Source organism: Heterodontus francisci, chromosome 2 (assembly GCF_036365525.1).
Source record: "Heterodontus francisci isolate sHetFra1 chromosome 2, sHetFra1.hap1, whole genome shotgun sequence".
In the NCBI taxonomy this organism is placed as follows: domain Eukaryota; kingdom Metazoa; phylum Chordata; class Chondrichthyes; order Heterodontiformes; family Heterodontidae; genus Heterodontus; species Heterodontus francisci.
This window is the reverse complement of record NC_090372.1, coordinates 214,438,634-214,462,200: the sequence shown is the minus strand read 5'-3', so window position 1 is coordinate 214,462,200 and position 23,567 is coordinate 214,438,634. Positions and strand designations below refer to the sequence as shown.

General features: G+C 43.9%; 2 protein-coding genes across 2 annotated transcripts in view; one reads left to right on the top strand and one right to left on the bottom strand.

Annotated features, from left to right (window-relative positions):
• Positions 1-1,112: 1,112 nt before the first annotated feature.
• recql4 (RecQ helicase-like 4) overlaps positions 1,113-23,567 on the bottom strand; it is a 79,488-nt gene continuing 57,033 nt past the window's right edge. The window contains exons 17-25 of the mRNA XM_068015737.1: positions 22,334-22,611; positions 13,833-13,970; positions 10,034-10,211; positions 9,621-9,750; positions 7,962-8,137; positions 5,904-6,090; positions 5,211-5,370; positions 3,691-3,799; positions 1,113-2,519 (exon numbers count right to left, since the gene is read on the bottom strand). Of these exons, the coding sequence (XP_067871838.1) occupies positions 2,398-2,519; positions 3,691-3,799; positions 5,211-5,370; positions 5,904-6,090; positions 7,962-8,137; positions 9,621-9,750; positions 10,034-10,211; positions 13,833-13,970; positions 22,334-22,611 (1,478 nt within the window). The 3' untranslated portion in view covers positions 1,113-2,397. The remainder of the gene's footprint in view (positions 2,520-3,690; positions 3,800-5,210; positions 5,371-5,903; positions 6,091-7,961; positions 8,138-9,620; positions 9,751-10,033; positions 10,212-13,832; positions 13,971-22,333; positions 22,612-23,567) is intronic.
• Positions 14,946-16,729, top strand: LOC137351010 (acyl-coenzyme A thioesterase MBLAC2-like). The gene has a single exon (XM_068015736.1). It carries the CDS (start codon positions 15,005-15,007, stop codon positions 15,806-15,808), a length of 804 nt encoding a protein of 267 aa, XP_067871837.1. The 5' UTR covers positions 14,946-15,004; the 3' UTR covers positions 15,809-16,729.

The window sequence follows — 23,567 nt, the reverse complement described above, 5'->3', positions numbered from 1 at the left end:
AGTGCTGAACCCTGGTCACACTCTTGCAGCCCAATGGGCCCATTGAACCTTCAGTGATTGGAATATATATCCTTGTGATGAATTCAGCTCAAAGGTTGAAAACTGTACTTTGAAATTATAGGATTGTAAATTCTGCAAGAGGGTCTCCAAATGGCTCAGTAACTTCAGTCCATAGTTGAACCATACAGAAAGTGATGGTCACAAATCTCTGTGCTTGAAAATGTGAGTTCAAGTCCCACTCCAGAGATTTGAGCACAGAATCCAGGCTGACACTCCCAGTTCAGTACTGAGGAAGTGCTGCACTGTCTTTTGGATGAAGTGTTAAGAACATAAGAAATAGGAGCAGGGCCCCTTCAGCCTGTTCCACAAAATCTGCCCAGATGTAAAAGATCCTAAGATTCTACTCAAAGAGCAGCAGGGGGGTTTTCCCCAGTGTCTTGGCCAACATTTTTCCCCCAACCGTCACTAAAACAGACTATCTGGTCATTATCTCTCTGCTGTTTGTGGGAGCATACTGTGCAGAAATTGTCTGCCATATTTCCTACATTACAACAGTGACTACATTTTAGAAGTACTTATATGGCTGCAAAGTGCTTTGGGACATGCAAGGCTGTGAAAGGCACTGTAGAAATGTTAATTCTTTCTTTCAACCTTTGCCAATTTAGCTGATCTCAGCTGAAGCAATGCTAAATGCATTATAAATGGCATCCGCCAAAGAAAAATTGTTGGAAGCACAGACCACACAAGGTTAATTCAGCAACAACAGCTCAGTCATATCCCATTCTACCCCTTCTTGTACAAGTCCTCCCTCGGAGCTTTGAGTGAAACAGCGATACAGACACTGGTATGACAGTAGTCTCTGCAGGACTGTTCCCAGGGTAGCTTGAAATGGTGGAACAACCTATCCTAGTGAATCAAAAAGTTTGGTATTGCATGATTGTTTGTTGTATTGCTTTTTCCCTCCCATGTTGAATGCTATGATAGATACAATACTGGTGTAGTGCAAGAATAAAAGGATGCAAGCTGTGCAGAGTGTGGTCAATCTTTCTCAGCAAAATTTATTTGGAAAAAATGACATTAAAAAAAATGTACAAAAAAGTTACTTTTTGGAGTTAGAGTTCAAAAATGTTTAATTTACTACAAATATGTATGAGATTCAAAACAGTGCACAGGCACAGTGTAAAATGTGAATATTGTGGCACCTCTGGAATGTTCCTCCAGATACAGGATGACTCATTCAATAAACACTGCAGCACACAATCTCCGTGCAGCCACTACAGCAGTGAAGGCTGTTTTCAAGGAGGTAACTGAATTAATAAAGACACTTGGAAGACATGATTGCTGAATCACTCAAGTTTCCGATGACCATTATTCATCTACCCTCAAATATCTTTCAAAAGAAGGAAGTATTAAAGTTACCTCAGGCTACCACTAAAAACTTTGCAACTGATTTAAAGACTTTAAAATGCCAGACTGTCACAGCTTTGTAAAAAAGGGAAAAACACAAAAGCTGAAAACCCAAACTGATAATTGAAATGTCTATAAAAACGCAGCACAATCATCAACACCTAGAGAGAGACAAGAATGTTTTGGGCGCATGTCTTTCACGACAGCACTTTTGATAAAAGGTTCAGCCCAGCTGATTTAGCTGCACCTTCTTCACAGATGTTGAAGATCTTGCTGTGATTCAATATTTTATTTTTGTTTTAGATTTGTTTAGTGATGCCAGCACAGCACAAACTAGTGACAAGAAGCAGTTACCAATACAGCTTGCTAAGGGTGACAGTTACAGACAAGTTTTTTTTATCTTTCATCAATGTTTTGTCAAAGCTCACGATCCCTTGCTTGAAGGGTCCCTCGATACCTTGTACCAATGTGATATGATTCAGGTGCCCCACCTGTGAGCTCCTGGTTTTAATCCTGCCACTGCTGGCATATTTGCCCAGTTAAAGCCAGGTACTTTGATACAGGACCAAGGTTTTATTCGCAAGGTCTATTTCAAGAGGATCCTTCCTCCTGTTCCACGAAAGTTGGGATATCCCTGCTTCCTAATAGCATTCCCTTGCCTTTTATTTTGGGTTGGAAAGCAAGATGCAAACAGGGAACAGCCCTGAAATCCAGGTGGGTCAATGTCCCACAGCTAAGAAGGCCCTGAATGGCACCTGGAGCATCATAGTCTACAGAGGGTCACAGGTGAACCCATAGTACCAAAGCCACGTTATATCAATGTAACACTAAAAGATTGTTGCCTCCAAGGTGTTGAATTCCTCACTTTAGGACCATAGAATTTGTGGAATATTTGAGGCAACTACAACACGGATGGTACCAGTAATGGTGCCAGGTGACACACAGTTCATCCCAGGAGTCACGCTGCCAAAGCTCATCGCACTCAGCACTTCACTTCATTCCAATAATTTCCTCCGTTGCAATCCGTATTATTTCGTTGAAGTCAAAGTTGAGATACTTCCGCCAGAATCTTCGATCCCGTCCATAAACCTGAGCTGGATAACATGGGCTCTCTAGGTGAGGAAAAGGTCATTCTATTAATAGCAAATATCGAACAGCTGTTTGGTTTTCATTCTCTTATCCAACAATGAACCAAACTTCAGCTCTGAATGCACCATTTAAATAGAAGCACCAGCTGGCAGCCATCTCATCTCTAGATTCTATACTCAGACTCCCATCCAGGAGAACAAGGCATGTGTGAGGGACAGGGTAATAGTGGGAACGGATGTGGTGTGGGCACACACCAATACCTCAATCCCAGGTCTGTACTGAGGTGACTGAGCAGGTAGATGCGTTACCCAGTGTCTATGTCTCGTGGTTATGGCACTGGACCAACAACCTAGAGATGCCATAAATCACAAAGTATGAAAACAGATGAGTTAAATCTGGTAAGTTATGGGAAAGCGCCAGAAAATGACCATGAGAGCTGCCAGAGTGTGATTAAAAATCCAACTGGTTCACTGTTTTCCCTCAGGGAAGGAAAACGCCATGATTTCAGTCCCACACTTTGTGATTGACTTTTAATGTCATCGGGACAGCTCAGGATAGCAGGTGAAAACAAAATTTGCCAGGTTTCCCACTCCTGACCACAATCCTAGACAGGGGGCGGACACATATGACTGAGACATAGAGAAATTTCTTCACTCAGAGCGTTGTGGATCTTTGGAATTCTCTACCCCAAAGTGGTAGATGTGGACGCTCAGTTGTTGAGTATATTCAAGACAGAGGTTGATAGATTTTTGGATACTAAGGGAAATAAGGGATACAGGGATAAAGCGGGAAGGTGGAATCAGTCATGGTTTTAGTGAATAGTGGAACAGGCTCAAAGGGCTGAATAGTCTACTCCAGCTCCGATTTCTTATGTGCCTACTTATTCCAGTAAGTGTTAGAAGACTATGTCTCTCTCAAACAAGAGAGGCTGAGTTCAGGCTCATACACTCACTGCTGACATTCTCTCAAAGCTCACATATGAATAAGAGGCACTTGGATGAGCTACCGGAGGCAAACTGGTTCCCATGGAACCACAATCCAGGAAGAAAAGGGAAGGAAGGAGAAAATTGGCAAGAAAAAATAAGTGACATTACAAATTCACCCCAATTCCACTAGGCCTCAAAGCTGAAACAGTGGTAACACATTTTTACTGTGTTAATATATAAATAAATGCGGTTAAATCCAGTGCCTCACCGATCCCATGAAATATTCTTGCGATTGCTCTGCCTGAGAACTTTTCGTCATGACGAATGGACAAGAACTGGCGGATGTCAGTTCGGATCTGACTCTCCCAGTCTTTGACCTGAAACAAGAGACACCATTGGGTGAAGTGTTACAACACCTTCCCTCCCTCGAGATTTTTTTTTTTTTTAAAAGGCCACACATAGTGACACTGCTAGTCCTGGCCAGAATGGAGATGATTGGGTAATTCTCCTGTCAATTACACCTGGGGATCACACTGCTGTAAGTGACTGGGACTGATGTTATGCACATAGTTTGTATGATGTGATTATCCTCCACTTACAGCATTTTCCTGCTTTTACCAAGGGAATGCTGTAATTTTGGTCATAAGTTGTGTTTGCTGTAGTCCGTAGGGACTCCATTTAAATAGCCTCTAACAGAACAATGGGCTGCCTTTAAAAGAGATGGTTTGGGTACAGTCGGGGTACGTTCTCACAAGCGTGAAAGGTAGGGCAAACAGAGCTTCCTGGTTGACAAGAGAGTAAAATGAAGCTGAAAAAGGGTGCATTTACAGATGCCAGCTGGATAATACAATTGAGAACCAGGATGAATATAGCAGGTTCAGAGGGGAAGTGAAAAGACAACTAAGAGAAGCAAAGAGAGAGCGGATGAGAAGAGACTGGGTTCTAAAAGAAAGAGTGGGGCCAATTAGGGACCTAGACAGGCTGGTGCAATGGCAGACAAGTGACAGATGAAATGTAAAACAAAAAAGTGTTAAGTGATTCACTTTGGTAGGAAAAACATGCAGAGGCAATATAAAAGAAAGGGTAAAATTCCAAAGTGGGTGCAGGAGAAGAGGGACCTGGGGGTGGGGGGGTGTATGTACACAAATCATTGAAGGTGGCAGGATAGGTGGTTAATAAAGCATACGGGATCTTGGGCTTCATAAATAGGGGCATAGGGTACAAAAATAAGGAAGTTATGATAAATCTGTATCATATACTAGTTCAGTCTTAACTAGAATACTATGTTTGATTCTGGGCACCACACTTTTGGTGACTGGCAAAATGACAAAAGGCGAAATGAGAAAAACATTTTAAGAAGCGAATGGTTAGGATCTGGAATGCACTGCCTGAGTGTGTGATGGAGGCAGATTCAATAATGGTTTTCAAAAGGGAACTGGATAATTGAAGAGAGGAAATTTGCAGGGCTACGAAGAAAAGGTAGGGGAGTGGGACTAGGTGAGTTGCTCTTGCAAACACCAGCATGGACACGATGGGCCGAATGACCTTCTTCTGTGCTGTAACCATTCTATGTTTATAGTGAGACCTGCTGTAAGTGCAACTACATCTCTAACCAATTGGCTGTCACAACACTCACTGCAATTTTAAATGCTGCTCATTGCCAACATCTTCACCACAAGGTTAAGTTGTCAAACGGCCCTCAGCTCCTAACACGGTCAAATACACTGTTCACCCAGCTCATTACAACACACCAAGCAGCGCCTATAAAGGCCGTAAGTCGTTACAAACCTTCGCTCTGTTCAGAACGTCATCCTCTTGTTCTGCACAATTCGTGCTTTGACTCTGGTCGTTCTTCTGGTCAAAATAGTCCTTCAGCAACTGCTTTAAGCATAAGCTCTTCTCCACAGAAACAGCATCTGCACAGATGCTGCAGTTCTTAAAGGCCACACTGGAAGACAGTGCGAGAGACAGAGCGGGCGAGCAAGCGACAAAGACAGAGCCGGCCGAGCGCATCAAGAGGCAGAGCGAGCGAGAGCGTCAGAAACAGAGGACAGAGTGAGAGAGACACAGACAGAAACACACAAAGGGAGACAGTTGTTAATTAAATCACTTCACAGAATGCCATAATTTTTAATCAACTGAAAGTACCTCCTGGACCCACTCTAACTCTAATTACTAGAATTACTGGTATGCAAGCAGTGAGGAGCAAGGTCAACTACCCAATTATACTGCAGGATAATGGCCATCTGCTTCAGTGTTCACTTTTCGTACAGACTGCTACCCACTTACATGACAACCTTATTTAACACATTTGCACAACTGTGTCATTACTGTAGAATGGCACCAACTTGCTGGACTTCACTTTACTGAAAGATGGCATTTGTCGAAATAACTGATCCACTCCTCCCCACTCCATTCTGTAACATGGTGCTCATCTACTTGATTACCACAACCTGTCTTTTCCAGGAGGATGCTGCCTACCTGTGAAATGACTTGAAGCAGGCTTTGAGGCGGTATAGTGCAGTCTTCTCATGGGCCAGTATACGCTGGTGCAGGAATTTGCAGACTGCATCTAGTTCCTCATGGTCGAGATCTCCATAGGATCGAAAGTGGAAGGACAGGTTACTGAATTCCACCAGCACTCCACTCTTCCCTGAGCCTTGAAATCCTACCAAATCACAGAAAGAGCAGAAACACAGGATAATTGAGTGAATACAACTAGACACCTAAGCTGACTGAGCAAAATCTCAACAACGAGCTTTTACCAAGGGAAAGCAGAAAGCAAATGTGGCTGGAGCAGGAGTTGGTGACTGCGTTATAAGTGCATTGTGTAATCACATCAATGTGAGGTCTTTGAAATGAAGAGCAGCTGAAAAATGGAGAAAGTTTTTTTTTTAAAAGATGGGAACCAAGTGACTTTGGCCAAGTCGGAGTGGGTCTGGTATCGCCGACCAGGCAGGTGAGTGAGAATGTGCTCTAATTATTAAGTCTAGAGTAGGCTAGAATTTAGCAGCATAGTAATAGCAGGATAAGGAGCTGGGCTAGTGAAATGTGGAGTGTTCAGATAGTGGCACGTTCCAGATCTGCAAGGTATCCCGGAGTTCATTTCAGGAAGAGCCTGAAAGTTGTGTTGTTCAAGTAGAGGCTAGCTGGCTCTATCCAGTATCACACCTGGAGAGGAAAGGTTACTTGAAGACTTATTCGAGAAGCTCCAACTCAAACAGTAAAATAAATGGTGATTCAGAGAAAAGGAAATCAGTCACTGCACAATGGAAAGAGAGGAATACCCAGTACAGGAAAACCTTATTGAGATTACAGTCATAGAGTCATACAGCACAGAAACAGGCCCTTCGGCCCATCGAGTCTGTGGCGGCCATCAAGCACCTATCTATTCTAATCCCATTTTCCAGCACTTAGAGTCATAGAGGGTTGTCCAATGGGTACACAATTCTCTATGTCTATGATGAATACAAGGAAGGAGCCATAAGCAAGGGTAATCAACAAAGGAACACTGGAATATTGGAACAGAAGTAGGCCATTTAGCCCCTCGAGTCTATACTACCATTCAATGAAATCATGGTTGATCTGCAACCTAACTCCATATGCCTTAATACCAGCTTTGGTTAACAAAAATCTATCAATCACAGTTCTAATATTTGCACTTGATCTAACATCAACTGAGTTCCACTCTTTGCGTGAAGAAGTGTTTCCTAATTTCAATCCTCAATCAAGATTACACCAGGGCAGTATGAAGTAAATATTTACCTCACAGAAAAAGGAGACACACTAGACATGGGAAGAGTAGAGTGACAGTGGTGGGAAATTCTATAACTGGTGAGTAGGCAGCTTTTGCAGTCATGATTGCAAGTCCCAATGGTATTATACCTCTCAGCTCCCAAGGTAAAGGTCTTAACAGAGCTTTTAAAAAAAAAAGTCTTTCATGGGATTTGGGCATCACTGGCAAGGCCAGCATTTGTTACCCATCCCTAATTACCCTTGAACAACTGAGTGGCTTGCTAGACCATTTCAGAGGGCAGTTAAGAGTCAACTACATTGCTGTGAGTCTGGAGTCACATGTAGGCCAGACCGGGTAAGGATGGCAGATCTCCTTCCCTAAAGGACATGAGTGAACCAGATGAGTTTTTATGACAATCGATGATAGTTTCATGTCACCATTACTGAGACTAGCTTTCAATTCCAGATTTGTATTAATTAATTGAATTTATTAATTTATTGAATTTAAATTCCACTAGCCGCCATGATGGGATTTGAACCAGGGTCCCCAAGGCATTAGCCTGGGCCCCTGGATTACAAATTCAGTGACATTACCACTATGCCACCATCAAAGAGAGGGACAACAGTTAGAAGTGGTTTGTGTAGGAACCAATGACATTGGAAAGTTCAGAAGAGAAGTCAGCAGAACGAGTAGTTATTTTCTAGACTGAATACAAGATGTAGAGGGTAGCAGTCTCAGGATTATCCCAGATTCCCAACATGAGATTCTCAGCTGGACCAAGTTCAACTTCCTTTGACACTCACCTTTCTTGGACTGAGTCATTGTCCACTGTAGTTGCCTTAGTTCTCGTTTGACTGGGAGCAGCTCCCACCCCATTGAATCTGCCAGTTCCACCACATCAAACTCAACTGAACTGGAGTGGGTGTGATCCACACCACATAAGCGCTCTTTAGCAAGGGCCACGGCCACAGGAGGGCATCTTCATACAAAGGAAAGATGGAGATTAAACACCTTCAATCTCATGGGATATCAAAGTCAAAACATGCTAAATTACTTGACAAATAAGACATCAACTTATGGGACTGAAAGTCCTGGGGAGTGAAAGGGTTTAAAGCAAATGAGGCACCCAAGGGTGTGGTAAGGACCGGTATTTGCAGCGGGACCCACATCAGTCTCACTTCCGCTTTAGGCTCTGCCATAAATTGAGATTAGTGGAGGGTGAATGAGAATGCCGTCTTTTGTTAGGAACATAAGAGATAGGAGCAGGAGTAGGCCATTTGACCCTTGAGCCTGCTCCGCCATCCAACTAGATCATGGCTGATCTTCTAGCTTAATGCCATTTTCCCGCACTGTCCTCATATCCCTTGATGCCTTTAATATCTAGCAATCTATTCTTTCCTCTAGACGGAGTGTCCAGGTTGTTTCTGGGTTACCTCGGGAATCCTACCCATTACAACCTTGTTAGAACCTGCAGAAGCCATGCTTTCTAAAAACTGACCCCAGAAGGATGATGGAGGAGTAGCAATCGACCCCTAGGAGACTGATTACCGAATTGTGGCCAAGTTTTGTGTTTCGGATGAAACAACATTTGTTTGAAAATTCTCCCAAAGGCCTGTAAACAGCCTCTGGCTACCCCATTTGGAGTTGCAGGACAACATTCCGATTCCTGGGGCTTTCTCGGGGAAGGTTCTGCTGCAGGTGCAGGTCACCAAACCCTTGTACTTAAATGACACTAATTACAGGGAGCGGGAAGCCAATGTCATCTGCTGCAGGTGACCAGCAGTCACACTCATGGCAGTGGAGCTGAGACCCTGGAAACTTGTCCCCAATATCACGAAAATAGATACTCCAGCTTCAACGAAAGAAAGCGAGTTTGAGAATTCATAGAATTCACTCCTTGGTATAGGTGAAGCATCAGCTGATGGGATGGGGAGGAGCTGCAAGAGACCACAGAGGACCAGGTGCAGCAAAACTGAAAAGTAAGCTTGGATGCACTGGAAAGTTTTCCTATGCGCAAGGTGCTAGATAAATGGCAGTTGTTGTTGAAAGTGAGAAAGATAATTTTGACCCACACCAACATCACCACAAGCTGGGTACAGCATGGACTACAGCCTAGTAAACCTTGATCTACACTGTCACACTCACGGCAACTTGCTTTATCCTTTCCTGCCTCAATAAGCTGGACAGTAATTGCTTCAAGTAACATTTTCCAGCCTTAACAAGGCATTGTGTTTATGCAGTTTCAATTGTAACCAGTCATGCTCATCACACCCTACCACCTGCACGACTTCTCAATGCGCCAAGATGCGAGTTTGCTGTCATAAACCGCCTTTTATTGAGATGTACTCTGTCTTGTTCCTTTTTCAACAGACACCACTAAACTCTGCAATGAAAGCCTTTCTGCTCAGGGTTACACTGCAGAGGCCATTACCTCTAATCATCGTAGCAGGAACAATGTTTACCTTCTTGCCGTGGTTCTTAGCTGCATGGGTCCGCTGTAACACATGAGGCGACAGGTTGAAAAGGTTGGGTGCATCAACTCCACCCAGCGCTGGGGGTGAAGCTCCAAGTAACAGAGCAAAGTCTCAATTCCTGCAAGTTAAATAGAAATGTGCAGGAGTCACCAATGTGCTACAATTACCAGTACAGAATCAACATCACACAAAACAACACTTTCCTCTTGTAACCTGGTCACGACAAGAGCGTGGGCATTTCGAAGATTGGGATACCAGTGAAAAATACTGCCCACAATCAGCTCGATTTTGCTTACTTCAGTTTCTCTTTATTAAATGTAAAACAATTGAGCATTTTTTTTTAAACTGAGATATCCGACTCCAGGAAAGATGGCACTGGGACAACAAGCATGGCTACTTACCTTCCTCTCGGAGATCCAACATTTCTACAGTTGTCTGAATAGGCATCGCCCTCTCGTGCCTGTGGCAGATCCTCAGAGAACTCCTGTCAAATTCTTCGAGGGGCTGAGCCTCCTCGGGGGGCATTTCCTCAGATGGGTCAGGGATCTCCATCATCTCATCATCCGCTATGGCCCCACACTGTCAGTGGGAGAAAATAATCACGAATCTCACTTTCTACCACCTTTTACAGTATAAAATCAAATGCACTACAACAGCGCACGATTCCAAGAAATCAGAACACAAGAAAAAGCCTATGAACTGCTGGGGCCATTCCCCCTCTCACCTCCAGCTTCCAAAATTGTCTCTCAATTACAACCCTTTTTTTTGATTCTACGATGGTCTTTGACCTGTGATTTTTTTTCATTGCTCCTAGTATTCAAATACTCCAACCTACACACTCACTAGCCAGGATTTCAATTTCCCGTTAGGAATCCAGATATCGTGATGATTTCCGAGTCTCGGCCACGCACCGACAAGGAAATGCATACTTGCCGCAATTTTGTTATGCCAAGTGCTTATTTGGCCAGTGAACGAGGGAAGGAGGCGGGACCAAGCCAGAAGGCCCGATTTGAAGGGTAAGCGGCAGCCATTCATCCACAAAGTGGAAGCACAACCTGAGCAGAGGGCGGTGGGCAGGAAGGGCCCCGTGCTACAAATAGGCAGTAGGTCCATAAACTTTTCCAAAGAAAAAGATACATTAACATCTTGGGCACAGGTCCATTCAGTTCTAATGGTAACAAAAGCAGCTTCCATTTAAATAACATCTTTAATGTATAGAAATTTCCTAAACAGAGGCATCAGGACAAATAAACACTAAGCCAAAGAAGGAGAGATAAGGAAGGGTGCCCACAAAAAGGGTCTGCACTTCAAATATGAGCCTATTCTTCCTTTTTTCAGATGCTAATAGACTTGCCAGCATGTTACCAGAATGTTTTGTTTTTGTTTGCCGGTATTGAATCCTATCTCCCCAGTGTACCTTGACAATTTGCTGCTGCCAACACTGAGGGCCATCTCACAGTCTTCTCTCTTCAATGCTGCCTTTTGCCTCCGTCCCGCCATTACAGATCACTCCCAGCCATGTCACCATCTCCTACATGTCGTGGTTCTGACGCTGCACTGAACTCAACCCATGAAAATAAAATCCCAATCTATCCTGTGAATGAGCTGACAACAAGCTCATTAATGGCGTTAAGTGGCCAATAAGGTAATTTTATCAGGCTGCCTCCTCCAGCTCATTCCAAAATCTGAGCATGGTGATCTCGGGTCGGGAAACTGGCATGCCAACCTAGGTGGTGGGTTTAAGTGACCCAAACCCACTCTCTCCAATAAACCAAAATCTTTAGTATATTCTTTCCCAGGAGCTCAAATCAGTACAGCACCTCATCTCCCTCAGTCCTACAATCTAAAGACATTAAAACTTAAAGATTAGCATTATCTAACCACTACTTCCCAATTTACCTGGTTTTCTTCACTATTCTTTTTTTTTAACAAGGCCTCTGCCCTTCACCTGGGGGCACAGAACACAAAAGTCCAAGTGTATCAAGCCTGTGTCCTCAGTACCTTGCTCTATAGCAGCGAGGCCTGGACAATGTATGTCAGCCAAGAGCAACGTCTCAACTCATTCCATCTTCGCTGTCTCCAGAGAATCCTTGGCATCCTGCCACATCCAGCCATGAATGATGGTAGACAATTAAACAACTAACTGGAGGAGGTGGCTCCACAAATATCCCCATCCTCAATGATGGGGGAGCCCAGCACATCAGTGCGAAAGATAAGCCTGAAGCATTTGCAACAATCTTCAGCCAGAAGTGCCGAGTGGATGATCCATCTCGGCCTCCTCCTGAAGTCCCCAGCATCACAGATGCCAGACTTCAGTCAATTCGATTCACTTTGCGTGATATCAAGAAACGACTGGATACTGCAAAAGCTATGGGCCCTGACAATATTCCGGCAATAGTACTGAAGACCTGTGCTCCAGAACTTACCGCGCCCCTAGCCAAGCTGTTCCAGTACAGCTACAACACTGGCATCTACCCTGCAATGTGGAAAATTGCCACGGTATGTCCTGTACACAAAAAGGACAAATTCAACCCGGCCAATTACCGCCCCATCAGTCTACTCACAATCATCAGTAAAGTGATGGAAGGTGTCATCAACAGTGCCATCAAGCGGCAATTGCTTAGCAAGAAACTGCTCAGTTTGGGTTCCGACAGGACCACTCAGCTCCTGACCTCATTACAGCCTTGGTTCAAACATGGACAAAAGAGCTGAACTCAAGAGGTGAGGTGAGAGTGACTGCCCTTGACGTCAAGGCAGCATTTGACCGAGTATGGCATCAAGGAGCCCGAGAAAAACTGAGGTCAATGGTAATCAGGGGAAAAACCCTCCACTGGCTAGAGTCATACCTAGCGCAAAGGAAGATGGTTGTGGTTGTTGGAGGTCAATCATCTGAGCTCCAGGACATCACTGCAGGAGTTCCTCAGGGTAGTATTCTAAGCCCAACCATCTTCAGCTGCTAAGGTCAGAAGTGGGGATGTTCGCTGATGATTGCACAATGTTCAGCACCATTCGTGATTCCTCAGATACTGAAGCAGTCTGTGTAGAAATGCAGCAAGACCTGGACAATATCCAGGCTTGGGCTGATAAGTAACAAGTAACATTCACACCACACAAGTGCCAGGCAATGACCATCTCCAACAAGAGAGAATCTAACCATCTCCCCTTGACATTCAACGGCATTACCATCGCTGAATCCCCCACTATCAACATCCTAGGGGTTACCATTGACCAGAAACTGAACTGGATTAGTCATATAAATACCGTGGAGCCAGTTGCCAGTGATCGTCAGAGCTGGCGGACAGCCATAAAGGTGGGGCTAAAGAGTGGCGAGTCGAAGAGACTTAGCTGTTGACAGGAAAAAAGAAAGAAGCGCAAGGAGAGAGCCAACTGCGTAATAGCCCTGACAACCAATTTTATCAGCAGCGCCTGTGGAAGAGTCTGTCACTCTAGAGTTGGCCTTTATAGCCACTCCAGGTGCTGCTCCACAAACCACTGACCACCTTCAGGCGCTTACCCATTGTCTCTCGAGACAAGGAAGCCAAAGAAGAACTCCAGGACTACAATGAAGGTCCTTGTTAATGATTACAGTCATGTTATTAACAAAATGGATTCTCTGCATGAAATAATCGCCAGAGACTGTAAAATTAGATGTTAGGGTCAACTATTTCATTTAAAAATGTGCGTGCTTCAGGACACTCTGGTGGTGATGTGGTATTTAAATCAGGTCTAGCGGTCAGTATTCTGCAGCAAGCAGTCCATTCACAAATATTATTTAAAATATTTTACTACTAAAAATAGCTGACAGCATTTGGTGATTTTGAAAACTTATATTGCTTTACGTTTGGAGCGGTCATTAATGCCACAAAGGTGGCATCCATAAACTATGAAAATTGTAGACTGCTCCATGTTGCTTTGATCACTTGTTTGACTTCGTGACGTTCACCAATGCCTAAAATAAACAACTATTTTACGGATTTGCTCAGGTCTTTCTGGGCTCTAATCTTTCCCCAATATTTTATAAAAATAAAAACTGATAAACACCCAATATCCCAGGTTTCTGAATTGAATATAAAAACTTATATATGACTTAGCATGGCACTGAGAAATACATCAAAGCCTTTTGTATTTTGTACTGCTCATAATGAAAATGAAAGGGGAAAAAAATCACCTCGATGTTGAAAAACAAATTCTGTGACTTACACTGATGATATCCTGCTGTCTCTGTTGAATTTCACGGCATTTGCAGGGCAGGAATACTTTCTGTACCAGTTTCTTGACTGTGTAATAATCCACAGTGTCGGTGTAGATATGTCGTCGCAGCTCATTCATATCTCCACCCTGAGTAGAAAAAACCCAGAAGCAAACAGATAACAAAGGATGCAGCTCACAAATTAAAACTTAAGTTGGTCGAAAAATGTATGTGGAAGATGAGAACACCCAAACGTTTTCGAATGTTCTACATGCAAACCCTTATATAACATTTTACTTACACATACAAACACGCATGGTTAGGATTGCCAATTCTGGCTGGACGTATTCCTGAATGTATCACGTCACCTCCAACCGCTCCACTTTCACACTTCCTTCATCAGTTTCTTAAAATAACCAACCTGTGAGTTACTGCCTTCCCCACCACTCGGAACGCAAACAGTCTCTTCATTTACACAAAATAAAAACTGAAAATGCTGGTAATACTCACGAAAGGTCACCGACCTGAAACATTAACTCTGGTTGTCTCTTTGCAGATGCTGAGTATTGCCAGCATTTTCTAATTTTATTTCAGATTTCCAGTATCTTCATTTACCCAATTCAAAATCATGAGTGCTACGGACAGAAGAGATAGGGATAAACTGTTCCCATTGGTGGAAGGATCCAGAACCAGAGGGCTGAATTTAAGGTGAATGGGAAAAGAAGCAACAGGGACATTAGGAAAAACTTTTTATGCAGTGAGTGGTTAGGACCTGGAATGTACTGCCCGAGTGTGTGTTGGAGGCAGGTTCCATTGAGGCCTTCTAAAGAGATGTGGATAAATATCCAAAGAGAAAACATTTGTAGGGCTATGGGGAAAAGTCCAGGGAGTGGGACTCCCAGCAACTAGGTGAGTTGCTCTTGTACAGAGCTGGCATAGACAAGATGGGCCGAATGACCTCATCCTATGCTGTAACCTTTCTATGAAATGGATGATTCCTGAATGTCTGTGAAACAGCGTTTTTTGTCCCCAATCTTGATTTTATTATATAACTCAAAAGAAAATACACTAGAGTGAAAAGCCTGCTCTCTGAATGTTCTCCTGAATTAGTCTGGATGTTGAAGTGCTGGAGACTCCCGGGCAATCCGGGAGGGTTGGGAAGCGGGTGCCGTGCAGCCGGACGATGGACGGGGACTGGTTCTGGGTGCAGCAGGTGGCGGACGGCCTGTACCTGATCCGGGAGCGCTACTTCCAGTCGGGGAACCGGGCTAACATATGGCTGCTGCAGGGCTCGCAGCGGGACCTGGTGGTAGATGCCGGCCTGGGCCTGAGCAGCCTCCCCGAGTACCTGCGCCGGGCCGGCTTGAGCGGCTCCAGGCCGCTGCTGGCTGTCGCCACCCACATCCACTTCGACCACTCGGGCGGCCTGCACCACTTCGACAGTGTGGCCGTGCACCGGGCCGAGGCCGCCGCCCTGGCCCGGGGGGACAACCTGGAGGCGGTGACTTGGCTGAGCGACGGGGAGGTGAGCAGGCGGCCGGAGCCCGGCTGGAGGGCCAGCGGCTACAGGGTGATGGCCGTGCGGCCCAGCCAGCTACTGGAGAGCGGGGACATCATCAGCCTGGGGGACCGGCAGCTCGCCGTGCTACACACACCCGGCCACTCCCGGGGCAGCATCTGTCTTCATGACCGGGAGCACGGCCTCCTGTTCAGCGGGGATACGGTGTATGATGGAGCTCTGATTGACTGGCTCCCTCACAGCAACATCAGCCACTACACCCAGAGCTGCAGACAGCTCCTGGCACTGGTGGAACAAGGCCTGGTGAAGACTGTGCTGCCCGGTCACTTCAACACCTTTGGCCCAGACAGACTCTACACTCTGGCTTCGGACTACATCGCCAATGCTGGGGTGTGCCACAAGATATCAACCAGTGCCATCAGCTGCATTGCAAACCTAGCCCTTCGGGGGAAGAATTTGGGCAGATGAAGAGCGGATCAATATTTAAGACTACAGGTTTCTGCAAATTGATGTGATAGGATGGACCACATTTGTAAATAAAAGTTCTTGGGGAGTTGAAAGTTAGTAGTTGAAGGAGGCATCTTTGTAACCATCTATGTTTCAGTAGGAGTAATGTCATGAAACAAAAATTTCATGACAATTTGTTAAAAGCAAATTGTCATTATACAGTCATTAATAAAAAGGAATTAAACTTGATTCACAGAAGTTTAAAAAAAAAATAAAGATAGACTACCAAATTCATACTATAGATCAATTTTGTATTTGCTTGCTGGCCTACACTGGCTCTAAATACAAGAAATGCTGCAAATACTCAGCAGGTCTGGCAGCATTTGTGGAGAGAGAAGCAGAGTTAACATTTCAGGTCAAGCCAGTGGCTTTTAACCTAGTTTTCAAATCCCTCCCTAATTCTGTAATCTCCAGCCCCACAACCCTCCAAAATATCTGCACTCATCTAGTTCTGGCCTCTTGACCATCTGCGATTTTAATCGCTCCACCATTGGTTGCCCAGGCCCCAAGCTTTGGAATACCCTCCCTACAACTCTCCACCTCACTTTCCTCCTTTAAGCCACTCCTTAAGACCTTGTCTTTAACCAAGATTTTGCCCATCAGATCTAAAAAAAATTTTATGTGGTCTGTCATATTTTGTGCTATAATGCTCCTGTGAAGTGCCTTGGGACATTTTATTATGTTAAAGCTGTTCTATAAATATAAGTTGTTCTTGTTGAAGAAAGGCTACCCAGAGAATTAGATTATCATAATAACAAATTTTTCAATATCATACTTTTATTTCTCTGAGCTTTAATTCTAGAACATTGGTTCCATATTTCATTTGGTTCCCAGCTTAGAACTCAATTTTGCAGATTAAATGAAAGCAATTACAAAATGGAACTGCTTAAATTTTATTAACGTTTCTTTCTACTCTCTTTTCTTGTCTTCAACATAAAGATATATAAATCACATCATCCAAACCCTTTGATTAAACCCTAGCTTCATTCGGTTTAGTTGTCCAGTCACCCTTAGGGCTCTATTGTGCTTCTGTGACTGCCAGATTAAGACAGGATGCTCCCCACTGTGAAATAGCTTGCCAACACCTGCTCGATAAGGTAACATGAAGAAGTCACTTGGATGATATCTGAGAACTGGCTGAACCCATGGAGATATAATGCTGCATCAATCAGCATTTTCAAAAACAGGGAGAAATTGGAAAACGTTTTTTTTTAATTTTAGTTTTTGAACAGAGATGTTTGACTAACAATTTACAGCTCAGAGGTTTGATTGTTAACTTGTTAACTATGTGTTAACTTAGTTCTCAATTGTGGTAGAAATAGTGATATTACGATTGGCTTGAGTGGCTCTGTGCTCTCAAAATTGGGGTAGGAGGACAGGGAGAGAAGGAAATATCAGTATGATACTTCCTACTATCACGATCATATTTCAACTGTTGGAATTGTGCCATTCTGATTTCAGATAATAGCATCAGATTCTGTCAAACTGAATCCTGTGTTAATGTTTCTGTATGAACAGAATTATATAGCACAGGAGGTGGCCATACAGCCCATTGTGCCTGTGCTGACTCCTTCTAAGAATTACCCAATTAGTCCCACTCCCCCTACTTCATTCACCATAGCCCTGCAATTTTTTCCTTTCCAGATATTTAAACGTTTGAAAATTATTGAATCTGCTTCCACTGCCCTTATAGGCAGTGCATTCCAGATCATAACTTCGCTGCATTTAAAACAAAATTCTCATTGTTCCTTTGGTTCTTTTGCCCAATATCTGAATTCTGTGCCCTGATTACTGAATCTCCTGCCACTGCAAACAGTTTCTCCTCATCAACTCCATCAAAACCCTTCACAACTTTGAGCACCTCTATCAAATCCCCTCTTAACCTTGCTGCTTTGAGAAAAACCCCAGCTTCTCTAGTGTCTCCACATAACTGAAGTCCCTCATCCCTGGTACCATTCTATAAATCCAAATAAAGTCAAAGAGTCATTTATGGCACAGAAGGAGGCCATTCAGCTCATCGAGTCCATTCCGGCTCTCCGCGGAGCAATCCAGTCAGTCCCACTCCCCCACTCAATCCCCGTAGCTCTGCAAGTTTATCTCCCTCAAGTGCCCGTCCAATTTCCTTTTGAAATCATTACCTCCGCTTCCACCACCCTCATGGGCAGCGAATTTCAGGTCATCACCACTTGCTGCGTAAAAAAGTGTTCTTCCATTCTCCCTGCATCTCTTGCTCAAAACCTTTAATGTGTCCCCTAGTCTTTATAACCATTAACGGGAAATGTTTTTCCTTGTCTAACTTATCTAAGCCAGTCACAATCTTGTACACTTCTATCAAATTTCCTTTGCTCCAGGGAGAACAACCCCAGTTTTTCCAATATAAACTTGTAACTAAAATTCCCCTCCCATCAGTGGAACCATTCTGGTAAATCTCCTCTGCGTCCTCTCAAGGACCCTCACGTCCTTCCTGAAGTATGGTGACCAGAACTGAATGCAGTACTCCATTTGGAGCTAAACAAAGCTTTACAAAGGTTCAGCATAACTTCCCTGCTTTTGCACTCAATGCCTCTATCTAGGAAACCCAAGATCTCAAATGCATTGCTAACCACTCTCTTATGTCCTACCACCTTCAAAGATCGATGCACATGCACCCCCAGGTTCCCCTGTCCCTGCACTCGTTAGAACTGTGCCATTTAATCTATATTGCCTCACCCTATCCCTTCTGCCAAAATGCATCACTTCACACTTGTCTGTATTAAGTTCCATCTGCCACCTCTCTGCCCATTCTGCTAGCCTATCTTTGCCCTGTTGCAGGCAGTTCGTATCATCCTCACTGTCTGCCACTCCTCCAGGTTTGGTATCATTAGCAAATTTTGTGATTCTACTCTCCAAGTCATTTATATATAGCAAAAAAAAGCAGTGGTCCCAGCACTGACCCTTGGAAACACCAATGTCTAACATTCTTCAGTCTGAAATCAAACAACCATTTACCATATCTCACTGTTTTCTGTCCTTAAGCCAATTTTTTTTTTATCCAATTGGACACCAACCCTCCTATTCCATGAGCCCCAACTGTGTTAACCAGCTTTTTACGTGTTACTTTATCAAAGACTTTAAAATCCAGAGACAACATCCACCACATTCCCTTCATCAATCCTCTCTGTTACTTAATCAAAAAATTCAATTCGATTAGTCAAACACGATCAGCCTTTTACAATTCTATGCTGGCTATCCTTATTAACTCAAACCTCTCCAAGTGACTGTTGATTATTTTCCCCTGATTATTGTTTCTAAAACCTTACCCATCACTAATGTTAAACTAACTGGCCTGTAGTTGCTAGGATTATCCTTACACCCTTTCTTGAATAAGGGTGTCACATTTGCCACTTTCCAATCATCTGGCACCTCCCCCATATCTAGGGAAGATTATGACAAGCCCTTCCGCTATCTCTACCCCCACTTCCCTTAGCAACCCGAGATGCAAGCCATCCAGACCAGGTGACTTATCTACCCTAAGCATAGCCAGCCTTTCCAGTACCTCCTCCCTCTCAATTTTTACACTATCCATTGCCTCTACTCTCTCCGTCCGCTTCTACCGATATTTTGTCAGATTCCTCTTCCTTAATGAGCACTGATACAAAGTAAGAATTAAGCATTCGAGTCTTTCCCTGTGCCTCTCAGCATATATTACCCTCTTTGTCCCCAAAAGGCCCCACTCCACCTCTTACTACCCACTTACTATTTACATCATAGAAGATTTTTGAGTTCCCTTTTATGTTAACTGCCATTCGATTCTCAGAATCTCTCTTTGCCAATCTCATTTTCTTCTTCACCTCCCCTCTCAACTTATATTTGGCTTGGTTCTCACTTGAAGAATTCACCTGACATGCATCAAACACCCTCTTTTTTGGTTTCATCATAATCTCTATCTCCCTCGTCATCCAAGGAGCCCTGTTTTTGGTTTCCCAACTTTTGCATTTGTTGGAACGTACCCAGCCTGTACCTGAAACATCTCTTTCTTAAAGATCACCCATCGTTCCATTACAGTTTTTCCTGTCAGTCTTTGGTTCCATTTTATCCTGGCTAGATCCATTCTCACTACATTGAAATTAGCCCTCTTCCAATCTAGCCATTCTACTTTATATTGTTCCTTGCTTTTCTGCATTACAAATCTAAACCTTGATATGACGATCACTCTTAGCAAAGTGCTCCCCCACAGACACTTGGTCCACCTCTTTTTTAAAAAAAATTTGTTCGTGGGATGTGAACATCACTGGCTAGGCCAGCATTTATTGCCCATCCCTAATTGCTCTCAACAAGGTAGTGATGAGCTGCCTTCTTGAACCGCTGCAGTCCTTTGGGTTTAGGTACACCAACAGTGCTGTTGGGAAGGGAGTTCCAGGATTTTGACCCAATTTCCCAGCACCAGAACTAGTAATACCTCCTTTCTAGTTGGGCTGAGAACATACTGATCAAGTAAGTTCTCCTAAACACAATCCAGGAATTCCTCCCTCTCCTTTCCCTTTACTCTAACATTATCCCAATTGATATTCGGGTAATTATAGTACCCCAGTATCACCACTCTATAGCTCTTGTACATCTTGGATGATTTCCCTGCAGATTTGCTCCTCCCTCTCTCACAACTTGAAGGCATATAGAATACCCTTTTTGCTCCTGAACTCTAACCAAATGGATTCGGTCCTTGCTCTCTCAAGGATATCCCCGCTTTCCAACACTACAATGTCTTCCCTAATCAGTACTGCCATCCCACCGACCTCTTTTCATTCTCTATCTTTTCTGAACACTCTATATACTTGCATATTAAGCACCAGTCCTCAGCATTTTTAAGCTGTGTTTCTGTTATTGCCACTACCATCATATTCTCATACTGCTAATTGTGCTTGTAGTTCAGCAACCTTATTCACCACACTTTGTGCAATTACATACATGCATTGTAATCCTGTCTTCGCATTCCTCGTAGCCCTTCTCAGTCTGCTCCTGTTTAATATGGAACTACTCCTGTCTCTAGTACTGTCCAACCCCTCACATTATACATCTTATTCCTTTTTCTACTTCTATACACTGGTGCCCATCCCCCTGCCAATTTAGTTTAAACCTTCTCCAACCACACTAGCGAGTCCTCCCCACAAGAAAATTGGTCCCAGTCCTATTGATGTGCAAGCCTTCCCTTGTGAATAGATGCCTTCTGCCCAGAACTGGTTCCAATGCCCCAAAATTCTGAAGCCTTCCCTCCTGCACCATGCTTCAAGCCATGCATTGATCCTCCCTAACTTCCTATTTCTACTCTCGCTAGCATGTGGCACTGAGAGTAATCCAGAGATTACTACCTACAAGGTCCTACACTTTAATCTCCTCCCTAGCTCCTGTAAATCTGACCATAGGACCTAGATACCTGCCCTTGCTATGTCGTTGGTACCATATGTATCACAACTTATGGCTCACTCCCACCCCCCTGCAGAATATCTTGCACTCTCTCTGTGATGTCCTTTATCCTGGCACCAGGGATGCAACACACCATACAGGACTCATGAGTGTTACAGAAATGCCCGTCTGTCCCCAACTATGGAATCTTCTATAACAACTGCATTTCTACACTTTGCTGCTCCCTCCTGTGCAGTCAGTTGCCCAGTGGTACCATGGTCTGCACTGCACTCCTTCAGGGTATCGTCACTCCGAGCAGTCTCCAATGCAGAGTACCTGTTTGAGAGTGGCGCACACCCTGAAGACTCCTGCACCTCCTGCCTCTTCCTAGTCTTCCAGATAGCCATCCACCTAGTATCCCAAACTCTTACTGCCTGTGAGGTGACCACCTCTAAGAAAGTACAATCCAGGCAACGCTCCTGCTCCCTGATGCTCCGTAGTGACTCCAGCTGCCGCACAAGGTTGGAAATCCTGAAGCAACTAGAGATACTTCCTACACATGTGTTCATCCAAGACATGAAGTGTTCTGGAGTTCTCACACGGTACTGGAACTGCCAAATAACAGGTCACAGCTGCCCAGCCATGATTTAAAAAAAAACTTTATTCCATTTTTAGAATCTAGTTGGAACCTTGTTTAAACTATTAATTTAATTAATGCCTCTAGACCTCCTCTGTGCTACTATTCTTATTAATTCATTCACTGTTATACTCACCCTGATTGAGGTTATTAATTTTCCACCTCCTAATTTGAAAGGATGTCCTAGTTTAGAGAGAAAAAGAGAAATACTCACCAACCAATCAATCACTTACCCGCTTTCCTGTGATATCACATTGATTTTTTTGCCTTTGTTTCCTCTCACAGTGTTCTCTCTCTCCCTCTGCTTTTTCCCTGCTGTGCTCTCGGGCCTTCCACTGTTCTTGCAGAGTGGCCAGTTAGATTACTTCCACCCAAGACAGCAAGTCCCAGTGAGACAGTAACTGCTTTCAGGAGGATGTAGGTAGGGGAGAAAATTTCAGATCAGTAAATACAAACAGGTTGATCCTCACCTCCGCGTCGAGGAAGAGATGGCAATGGGCTGGCTTTCCATCTCTCCCAGCCCGGCCAATCTCTTGCACGTAGCTCTCAAAGCTCTTTGGCATATTGTAGTGCACGATTCCTCGGACATCTGACTTATCCAATCCCATGCCAAATGCTACCGTCGCCACCACAATGCGTAGCTGACCACTCATGAAGTTGTTCTGAATTCTTCTTCGCTCGCCTGCTGACATTCCAGCGTGGTAGCAATCAGCAATCCACTTTAAAGGTCGCCTCAATTTCTTTCTGGCTGTGTTTTTTATTAGAAAAATTAAAAGAAAATCTAAGAACCTTCTCCCCAATCAAAAATAAAATCATATGAACATACTTTTCTAATGTCATCAAAAGCAACTTCTGTATAAAAAAAAAATCATTTAAGTCTCCCAGTTATAAAAACAAGAAATGCTGGAACCACTCAGCAGGTCTGGCAGCATCTGTGGAAAGAGAAGCAGAGTTAACGTTTCGGGTCAGTGACCCTTCTTCGGAACTGACAAATATTAGAAATGTCAAAGGTTATAAGCAAGTGAGGCGGGGGTGGGGCAAGAGATAAAGGAGAAGGTGTAGATTGGACAAGGCCACATAGCTGACCAAAAGGTCATGCAGCAAAGGCAAACAATATGTTAATGGTGTGTTGAAAGACAAAGCATTAGTACAGATAGGGTGTTAACGGACTGAAGACTGAACAGCAGCAAGTACAAACATGAAAAAAACAGTGGGTAAGCAAACTGAACAAACTAAGATGAAATGAAATAAACTTTAAAAAAAAAAATTGTAAAAAGTGTAAAAAAGAACAACTAAAAATAAAGGAAAAAATGGGGGGCCCATCATGCTCTGAAATAATTGAACTCAATGTTCAGTCCGGCAGGCTGTAGTGTGCCTAATCGGTAAATGAGATGCTGTTCCTCAAGCTTGCGTTGATGTTCACTGGAACACTGCAGCAATCCCAGCACAGAGATGTGAGCATGAGAGCAGGGGGGAGTGTTGAAATGGCAAGCAACCGGAAGCTCAGGGTCCTGCTTGCGGACTGAGCGGAGGTGTTCCGCAAAGCGGTCACCCAGTCTGCGCTTGGTCTACCCAATGTAGAAGAGACCACATTGTGAGCAGCGAATACAGTATACTAAATTGAAAGGAAAGGAGTACGAGTAAATCGCTGCTTAACCTGAAAGGAGTGTTTGGGGCCTGGTATAGTGAGGAGAGAGGAGGTAA

Bases quoted from the DNA above. Each gene is read 5' to 3' on its own strand.
- LOC137351010 (XM_068015736.1), top strand. From the start codon at position 15,005: ATGGACGGGGACTGGTTCTGGGTGCAGCAGGTGGCGGACGGCCTGTAC.